Below are 10,822 nucleotides of genomic sequence, written 5' to 3'. Positions count from 1 at the left end.
CCTCTTAAAAAGAAGATATAATTTTAAAATTTAGATTACAACTTTAATTAACTATGCATAGTCATGTATCCAAGTTAAAGTAAGTTTCTTTTTAAAAAAATAATATATATTTTAGTTCTTTTTGTTAAAATGTATGCTTTAACTATAATTATTTAATGTTTAAATATAAAAGGCCTCACCATCGCATATCTTTGGTGCGATGGTCACTCTACAAGTATAAGTACTTGTGGGGTGTGAAGGGTAAGGGTCGAGGTTCAAGTTTCTAAAAAGGAGTTTCACACACAAATATATATATATATATATATAAGGGTTTGAAAATGGCTTTGATTGCGTCATAATATGTCCCAACATTTAGAGTCATTGACGTGGTCATTCTAGTACATTTTCTATACCTATTCCAAGGTAGTCATTTATCATTAAATTAATGTTTCTTAAAAAAGGGAAAAAATGTTAACCACATTCAAAATACAAATTATGCATAATTATAATTTACTTGTCCATTAGAAAGTTATATATGCATACATTATAAAACACAAACATGAAAAAAATAGAAAAAAAAAGTTCGTAAAAAATGCCAAAAGTTTCATAATTTAATTAACACTTTCTCCTGTGTCTAATTAAGATACCTAGGGTTCAAACCCTCCCCAGCAATCAAATTATCAAAAATAATAATAATAATAATAAAAAGTTCATAAAATACTAATGTGATACAAACTCGTTATATATTATACAAGACACAATTAACCACTCTTCTTTTGTTTAATTACTACCTAGCATGGGGAGCTGTATCTGATTCATACTCCAAATGGATCATTTTGGAAGGAATTCTCAATGTTGTTTTATTCCCCACAGTTTCCATCCTTTGAGTTCTTCCCCGAGCCATCTCTAGAGCCAAACATTCCTTCAATTCTGCCAACACATGATTCATGTCTGGCCTTTGGATAGCTAATGATGGTATACAAGACATGGCTATCTCTATAGCTTTCCAAGCAGAATTAGTGTTGAATTCCCCTTCTAATCTTGGATCAACAAGGTTTTGAACATCACCCCTTTCAATCAAAGGATTAACCCAGTCAAGTATGTGATTGTTTCTCACAGGGCCTCTAAGTATTGCAGGGCGGCCAGTGATTAGCTCAAACAAAATAATCCCAAAGCTATAGACATCACTTTTCTTATTTAAGTTTCCAGATGCTTGAAATCTGTAAATAAAACACAAGTGATTAGATAAATACAAGAAATCCATAGCTTGATTTAATTCTGCTAGTTATTTCTACCATTACATCCTATTTGCACTCAATCATTAATAGCAGTTGGAATCCGGATGCTTTGGACAACTCCCACTAGTTAAGAAAGTGAAATGTTCATCCAAATATTAATAGGATATACTTGAAAAAAAAACACCCAAATAATTTGACAAATTCTGTGCAATTAAGAGAAGTTGTAAATTTTACAAATTTTGGATGCGGTGAGAACTTGGAATTCAATGTGGTGATCCTTACGGGCAGAACATTTTTAAGTAGTAAAATTTTAGATAACAAGCTTAGTGTGTTGCAAATTCCATTAGTAGGTATTAATGCTTACTCAGGATCAAGGTATCCCAATGTGCCAGCTGGGCGAGTTGACACATGAGAGTCACTTTCAGTTGCAAAGGCTCTAGACAGCCCAAAATCAGCTATCTTGGCTTGCATGTGTTCATTTAATAAAATGTTGGAAGGTTTCAAATCTCTATGGATTATAGGTGGCTTGCAACCATTATGTAGATACTCCAACCCTGCATCACCACCAAAAAACATCGTAAAATTTTATTCAAGAAAAAAAAAATCAATTATAAAAATGTTGATGATTAATAATCATGTAATTGATTAATTTGCAAACCATGTGCTGCATCCACTGCAATATGAAGTCTCTCATTCCATGTCAAGACATTTGTGTTTGTAACTGCAATCAAAACATATCAATTTTTCTCTTTCAGCTGGATTGTTATTGAAAATAGCTCTGGTTTTGCAATCATTCATAAGACATACTAAACCCAACTGTAGGAAACAGCAACAGCACTTCAGTTATATAAAGTTTAGATTGACTAGTTGGCACCTCACCCTTCCCCTTTTTGGTTTGTTTTAATTTGGTCTGATAATAGGTGTATCTCGAAAAGAGTAAGTGGACCTCAGGATAGTTCTCAGGCTTTTCATCCTTTTTTTTTTATAGTCTTTTTTCTGCCTCCCCACATTCTACTATATTTAGATAGCACCATAGTGGCTTCACTAAGGCGCAAGATTTAGTTACAGTTTCATGCTAAGAGCAAGCAAAATGGGACTTCCTATGCATTTGATATGAGTTGCACTTTGTTAGCGGGCTTGCCCCATAATCATGTTTCTGATTTGATAAAGGTTACTTATAGTGAGTCAAAGAATGAAGCTCCTTTAAAGAAAAATGGTAAATACCTGATAAATGTTGGTGCAGATTGCCATTAGCCATGTACTCATATATGAGTGCCTTCTTTTCGCCCTCATCACAGTATCCAACAAGAGAAACCAAGTTTCTATGATGAACTCTCATCAAGAGTTGTGCCTATATTTCAAAACCAGTGCTTGTGTTGTCACAGCTTCAATATAAAATAAAATTTTCAAACTAATTCAAAAGACTACCAGCACCTAACCTCCGCTCGAAATTCCTTATAGCCTTGGTATGATGAAGTAGAGAGGAGCTTAACAGCAACTTGAGTTTCATCTTTCAGTTTTCCAAGGTACACTTTTCCAAATCCTCCTTCCCCGATGATGGTTTTGAAGTTATTAGTTATGCTCACAACCTCAAAGTAGCTATACTGTTGATTCTGTGATTTGATAATGGATTTGGTAACCATACCTACAGGAAGGACTATTTTCATAATTGTAACATGTAGAGTTGCATTAAAAAAAATTGTGGCTTGTGTGGGAATATGTACAGTTTATGTTCTAATTCTCTCATGTTTGTGTCCTCAAATCTAGGTCATCTTAAACAAAATCGTTACTAGGATTAAATCCGTAGTCCACCCATCCTAGACACAGGGTGCAAATAAACTCTTGGGAATGTGTAACCAAATCCACCTTGCAAGGACACAAGGAAAAGGGCTAGGTCATCTCATTAATGTAATTATTATTGCAGAGAATGAGTGCATTTACCACTCATTCACATGTTGAAGTGGTCCCTAGATGTATTCAATTGTCAATCAACTGCATAATATGCTGTCATGATAGTGTGCTTCGTCACAACGGCCTCTGGTGAAAACTAATTAGTGTTTTCTATATTTTCTTCGATTCTATAATTTATTTTCATAATTTTCATTAAGGCTTGGGTGTAACACAGGAAAAATAGGAATAGCTAGGATTGGGTGCTACATCTCTTGTAAACAACCTCACCTCAGTGAATTGTGATGACAATTACAAAAGTAGAAAATAAAGAATTACCTCCATGTCTTTTCATTCTATTGATAGCCAGAGCACTAAAGATGAACAGAAGGACCAGGACTACTGCTATTGATGATGCAATAACTAGAATAACGAGAACCTTTTTCTTCTTTCTGTTGCACAGATCTGACACACAAAGATCTGGATTTTCGCCGACACTGGCATAAAGGGCATCAAGGTAATATGCCATTGTAAGTATACTATCAAAAATAGATGGTGTTGTCATCATGAAATACAAATTATCATTGGAAATATAAAAGGAATTATATTTAGAAATCAGTGAACAAGTAAACATACAATTTTTTTAGTATTTAGCATGTACAGAAGCCACATATAAAAGGGAAAAGATAAAAAGAAAAAGAAAAAGAAAAAATGACACTAGAATTATTAAGAAAATGAAATATTGGAGGAAGGAAAATTAGCTAACCTCAAGACCAAATTCCCATCCCTAGACATTTTCTGAAGAACCTCAGGAACAGATCCTGTGAGCTTGTTCCCGCTTAAATTACTGCAAAGATAGTGATAGGTAGATCATTTCAATTTCCTTTCCCAAAATTAACGTTTACAATACTAAGATCAAAGAACAAGAACTTACAGGGTGTTCAAATTCTGCAATTGTGCCAAAAATTCTGGCACTGACCCGGTTAAGTCATTGTATGACAAATCCCTGAAAAAGGAATTTGGAAGATTTTAACTAAACATATCCATAATTGTCATGCTAAACAATTTTATTATGCTCTTGATACTTGATATTCAACATTTGCATATAACACTTTCCAAGTGAATATTCCTGGGATCAAATCCCAAAAATACACTCTTCAAGCATTAACACCTTTGGCAATTAAGGATCCCTCATCCATGAGCCAATTGGTAATCTCAAGCTGGCCGATGGTGTTGCTGGACCAGCCAATGTCAAGCTAGCATAATTTTATAGTAATGAATGCCACATATCAAACACAATTAAATTCAAGTCTCACAAGGACTGCAGTGCTTTCAAATTGGAGAATGAAGTTGTAATCACGCCTGTCAAATTGCTTGAGCTCAAGTTCCTGCTTGTCATTATGAAAGAAGGAAGAGCTGTTAACAATATTTGAAAAATAATTTGCAATTTAAAAAAAAAAAATTATTCTCATGCAATTAGTTGACACCCACCAACCAGGGGAGGCACTATGTATTTGAACGTCAAAATGAAAATCATTCAGTTAAATATCAGAAAGCGTGACAGAACTTTTTTTTTTCTCCTCTTTGATTGAATATGATATGAATGAAGCATATTCCATTGTCCCATTTCCTATAGTGAAGCATCACATTTTCATCTCAATTACAATGAGGATCCATTTTATGTGATGCCTCCAAGTTAATGAGAATCTTTTCCCATTGGATGATATTTTGATTGAAATTCCAGAGCAAACCACATCACAACTTTTGATGTTTTGGAAGTGCACTTACAGTGAGATGATCCTTGAAGGATTTTTGTTACTGCAGCTTAAACCATCCCATGAGAATTCACTTGGGACACATGGATCACCTTGCCAGTGTCTAGTCACTCTATACCGTTTCTTGATTTCCATGATAGCTTCAACTATTGTTATTAATTGGGAAAAAAAAAAAAAAAAAAGAATTCATAGATGATCATTCAAAAAGAAAGTGGGAGAAAAAATGAAATAGAAATATGAAATGTGATAGTCAGATCCAAAATTAGCTGCCGGATTTTTTTAGTAAATATGCAGCAGTTGAACAAATATGCCTTTGTCTGATGATGAATTTCCTGAATGTAGCATGCATGATGTTCAAAGAAAACTACCAACAATTGCGACTTCCATGGTTACCAATAACAATGCAACTCATGATATCATGTCATTTCATAAAAAAATTGAAAGAACTTGAAGATTTCTTTTGCAGTTAATTAATGAACTTGTATGGCCATATTCTATTTCGGTATGGATAGGTTAAAAAAAAATATGGGACTTACAAAGATTCCATTGACAATGATAGATAAATAACTATTTACGTGTAAAAGTATGGTGGCTCTGAACAAATTTGCAGAACAAAAACTTGCCAACTTAAAACTACTACACTAAAACTGTTCATTTTCTAATTTGGCAACAAACAAAGGCTCATCTTGCAAACTCTTCTTGATGGAACACAGGTCTATATCAAACCTTCCTAGTCTTAGAAACTATCATCACTTTTAAAGCTAGCATGTTCCATTTATAAAAGGCTACCTAAGTATTGAAAGGAGCATATCACCTGTCTAGAAGTCTCATTGTATCAGCAGTTGAAGTGTCTCAAATTCATAGAAGGTAGCCACAAACTGAGCATAATCCTTACAAGGAAGATAGAAAAGAGAAGAAAGCATACCATCATCTATTGCAGTTGGTTTGTTTGGTAGCTCCTTTAACACAGCAGTCTCAACGGCATTGAGGATTGGGGGAAGCTTAGTTCCCTCAGCTGCATATATTGAAAAGTGAAGCCGTTTTCCACTAATTGGCGGATTATTTTGGACTATGGTTTGTGGGCTCAGATAATCAAGTTTAATAGACTCTACCAAGAAGCGCTCGCCATTTAAATTAATTTTCAATTTCCTCTGCTGGCCAGCTTCAAGCTTCTCAATCTCAGCAAAGTGGAAGTAAACATAACATTTTGAAAGAGAATCTGGTGGAGTCCAGTATAAGTTCAAGGGAATGCTAGCATTCTGTGTTTTGGCAGCGGTCCTCAGCACTACATCTGGTATGCTATAAGCATTATCATCGCTATGGGAATATATTGTTGAGTTTGTGGTGATTGGAATCCAATCATCGAATTGTAAAGGTGACCAGTAGCGATCATAGACATCATTTGGATACCTATTTGGGAGAAATTTTACAGATTTTTTTGTTAATAGGTACAAAATGGAACAACCTGACATATTAATATTAGTATAGTAGTAGGTTTTCATCAAAAAAAAAGAAAAGAAAAAGTATACTAGTAGACATTCAAGTGCTTTTATAATTGATTAAAAAAAAAGTGCTTTAATTGTTGATGCACATGAAAATGGTAACTGGAAACTTAAAAAATACTGCTGCCATGGAACAAATTTATAATATGCAGTAAGGCGAGCTCATTTTACTTAGCATATCGAGTTTTAGAACATATAACAGTAAATAGGATAATCTGTGACTGAGGTAAATCTGATTATCCCAGAAGCATATGCGGTAAGAAAATGATGAATTTAATCATTTAATTAATATTCTAAAAGAGTTATCATAAAATGAAATGCACACCATCATATTCTTCATATTCAAAGGAATATGTTAGACATGACATTGAAGATTAATATTCAGTAAAAACATCAATACCATTGTAGAAACATGATGCAAATTAATATGAGATCCAAGACCTGGTTTGACAAATTTATTTTTAGTTCATGATGGTATGACCGATTCACCTGACTCCTAAATCACCTTCTCTGCCAATGTCGTATCGCACTATGTTTGTAAGTGCCCCTCCTGCTGTATGATAAATGGAATTGTCCAAATGCCGCAGTTCCAATGCTGAGATGTAGGGTACCCCTTGGCCAGTGTTTACTAGACAAACATCTATGTAATCTGTCAAGGGAACATGAATGACATGATAAAATCCATCATCTGTATTCACTGTTACCCATTCATTAACCCCAATCTGTAGATCAAATGCAGGGGTCTGGTTTTTGCCATCGTAATTCCCATAAAAGAATCTCGCCCTGATCATATAATTATTGTTTTTGCCTTGTTCTGGTCTCAGGGTATAACAATTCCTTTTTCCTTGAGGAAATCTTCTCAAGTTTTTTAGATACCGCGCAAGATTTCCGGATGAATCAGAGGGTATTGTATTAACTATTCCAGTATCTATCAGTTCTTTATCTGACTTGTAAGGAATTCCCGTGTCCTTGTCAATGTAATCTTCATCACCGCCACAGTCAATGCTAATGAAACCTTGAAATTTTGCAAAAAGAAAGAGGAAACTAGACATAAGCAATTAACGTGGTCTTCTCAAATAAGGTTCCAATATGAATTTCATGAACACCACATGTTTTTCAGCAACAAATCTGGCACCAAAATTCTTAAGACGCAAACTATCAAACAGCTTAAGCTCAAAATATAGTTGAGTCCATGTTGATTTAACACCTACCTTTTTGTTTCCTTGTGAACTCCCATGCTATTACAAAACAGCATGTGAAAGCTAAACCGTTGGTTTTTGTTTCATTTAAAGTTTCAGATGCTAACCTTTCTTTATCATGTTTGAAGTGTTTACTAATTAAAAGCTATCACACAAGTAAGTAGTAAGACTCAATTATTCATAGGGAAGTACAACTTTCTAACTAGGCTCCTTATGTGCAACAAATTTACACCGATTGAGGACCAATATCAGTTACTATCTAGTCAAAGAGACATACAATTCAACAGACAAGCTGTATTTAAGCTTGAGCAACTTCAAAAGGCTGAGTCAATAGGGACCAATTAAACAATATGATGAATGGAACATCCACATATAGGCCGCTATATGCTGTCCATAGGGGTCGTTGTATTAGTGTGCATGCTAACAAATTAACAAATAACAACATTAAGATAACATTGATGACTTTAAAAACAGTTCTGAACATTGTAAACATGTTTGAAAAACTTGGCTAATCAGAACGTTTTGGAAATGACAATGCTTATGCTTGGGTTTAGGGTTCAGGGTTCTGCATCTGCAAGATCTTGAACAAACGTTTGTCTTCATAGGTTTCTCAGAAATGTCGGAAACTGGATAGGATAGAATCCCTGTACGCAACATTTATGTCATATCTATTGCCACAACCTGACATGTGGGAATTTGGGTGAGAGAGAAAAAGTGATATGTCATACCTAGGATCAAGTTGTGCATACTGCAGTGTGTAATCAAGGAAAAACTACTTTGATAGTCTACAATAATAAGTACGTTTCTGTTAAAAAAAAAGGGGCAAATTAATTACACTCAAGAGGTTTCAGGAATGTTACTCTCCGAAGGGAAAAAACATTTTTACCGTTGGCAATCATTTTACCATGGATTAGTTTAACTATAAAATTAGTTGTAACCTTAAACTATAATTTAATTCAAGATTTTTTTTATTGGAGATGAATTTTGATAAATTCACTATTGGATTACGTCTCCTTCTTATATCCTCTATGATTGCAAAATTTTTAAAAAATTAAAGATCAATAACTATGTCATCAATAAATTGTATAAATTGTAAGTTTTTGTAATTTAAAATTATACATAAAATATAAACTTATAAATCATATAGTAAAGAATATCTAATTGACACAAAATTTGACATGTGTATTGAGAGTGTAAAGAACATGTAATTTGACGGTTGAATTTTCAAATTTTATAGTAACGTTTATTTTATTAAGTAATGTTGTAGTCTTAGGCTATAATCAATTTTGTAGTTAAACTCTTTTTTTTACCAAACTCTTTTAAATTAAAGTTAAAAATGTTATATCTTAATTTGTCATTTGGTTAAGAGTAGATTTCCAAAATTACCCTCCACTTTGCCTTTTTGAGTGGAGTTGTGATGTCTTTTTATGTTAAAACTCATTTATCTCTCCTTTGCGTGTGTGTTTGTTTCTCAAAAAAAAAAAAACAAAAAAAAGGTCACATTCTATACATGTGTTGTGCTTGTTTTGATGAGAAAGTCCAGGAGAAAAAATTCCTCTCTTTTTTGCCCCTCATCATAGGGGAAAATATATAGTAAAGAACACTTCATTTAGATTGTCTATAATTATATTATATTAGATGGGATGAATAACAAACACCCCAAATATATATATATATATATATATAGGACTAATTTTTATCATAGGAATACCGAATACAGTTTCTAAGAAGAACAAAGCTCTTCAGCCAAAAAAAAAAAAAAAAAAAAAAAAACCTAGAACTAAAACTCACAGTTTTCAAAGGAGTATAAAGCTTCACAATTCTTTTAACTGAGTGTAAAGATGTGTGAGTTTAGAACTAGAACTTTTTTTTTTTTTTGAGAAACTAGAACTAAAACTGGAATACTGGATAGTGGCTTTAGAGATCACTGCAAACTTCTCTATAACAAATAGTATCCATGAATTACTAGCTCCATTGTAAGAATCCAAGAAAGCATGCATGCATAACAACAAGGCAAGCACCAAAGCAAAGAAGAAAAAAAAAAGAAAAGGAAAGAAAAAAATGTTGGACCTGTTGGTTGACCAATATTGGAAGACATTAGACATGCTTACCGGGAATTTCATCATCAAGCTTTCTTCCAGCGTACTGATTATTTCCTGCAGCTAGTCTTGAGTTACCAAGAATAGCTATTGCTAAAACAAAGAGGAGCCACACTTTTTTCAGATTTGATGCACCGTCCATGTTAGTCTTTCTCAGCAAATATGTAACTAGCAATGATTTTTACTCTCGTAGTCTCGTATACTTAGAAGAGTATTAATGATACTAAAATGGCAACGCAGTGTCATATATATGAGCCTTCATCACGTGTCTCTGTGTAGACCTGGTAAACGAGTCGAGTCCATCAAGCTTAGGTCATAAATGGATCCTTCTAAATGGGTTATAGAACACATGACCTCTTACCCGATCTTTGAGGGTTGGATCAACTTTTAGTGTGCGTTTGGCAAAAATTATTTTTACTATTATTTATGGGTCTTACTACACTTTTTGATACTATTTATGAGTCTTACTGTACTATTTCAGCTAACTTTTACCTTTATCTACAGTACTTTCAGTAAAAAGTTTTCAATTTCAGCAAAATAAACCGTTCCCAAATTGACACTTAGTATATATAATCCGTATTTTTTTTTTCTGACATAAAAAAATTAATAATATTATCTGTCTTCCTATTAAAAAAAATAAGCGAACAAATAAAAAATAATAATACTAAATAAAATTTAAATAATACATAAATGGTTAAGTTTATACCATCCAAAATTTATTAAATTAAAATTTTCAAACCTTGACCTTGTGAAAAAATAATTTGTGAGAAGAAAAAAAAAAAGCTCAAAAGATAGTAAAGGTGAGAAAGGGGTTAGACAACTCAAACCATGTGACCCGCAGGTCGACCTTACCTAACCCGTCATTTTGCATGTTGACTACAGGTTAACTTGTTTTCACACGTCTAAATATTCCTATCCATGCCCATATTTTCCCTTTAGGTTCGACTAGTTATTGGATTTGAATCCATATTTGACAAATCTACATGTGTGCAATAAGGATTTAGCTTAGGTCCAGTGTCATGTGCACTGGACCAATAGGATGCTACCATGTGTACATAAATTGCCACGAGGTGGTAACATTCCATTGAGTTTTGTGCACAAAACGTACTGTACCCAAGCCTCTCCAGTAACATAAACCAAAAT

At 33.5% G+C, this 10,822-nt stretch overlaps 1 protein-coding gene across 1 annotated transcript; it reads right to left on the bottom strand.

Annotated features, from left to right (window-relative positions):
- Positions 1-682: 682 nt before the first annotated feature.
- On the bottom strand, positions 683-9,863 carry LOC115988752 (putative leucine-rich repeat receptor-like serine/threonine-protein kinase At2g19230). The gene is made up of 13 exons (XM_031112371.1): positions 9,692-9,863; positions 6,871-7,396; positions 5,805-6,289; positions 4,893-5,025; positions 4,421-4,492; positions 4,039-4,110; positions 3,871-3,951; positions 3,444-3,601; positions 2,657-2,862; positions 2,442-2,568; positions 1,876-1,938; positions 1,582-1,771; positions 683-1,199 (listed from the first exon to the last, which is right to left on the bottom strand). The coding sequence occupies exons 1-13, from the start codon at positions 9,819-9,821 to the stop codon at positions 767-769; spliced, it is 2,676 nt and encodes an 891-aa protein (XP_030968231.1). The 5' UTR covers positions 9,822-9,863; the 3' UTR covers positions 683-766.
- Between the last annotated feature and the right edge of the window lie 959 nt (positions 9,864-10,822).

The sequence above is a fragment of the Quercus lobata genome, chromosome 5 (genome assembly GCF_001633185.2).
Source record: "Quercus lobata isolate SW786 chromosome 5, ValleyOak3.0 Primary Assembly, whole genome shotgun sequence".
Classification (NCBI taxonomy): Eukaryota; Viridiplantae; Streptophyta; class Magnoliopsida; order Fagales; family Fagaceae; genus Quercus; species Quercus lobata.
This window is presented reverse-complemented; position numbering and strand designations above follow the sequence as displayed.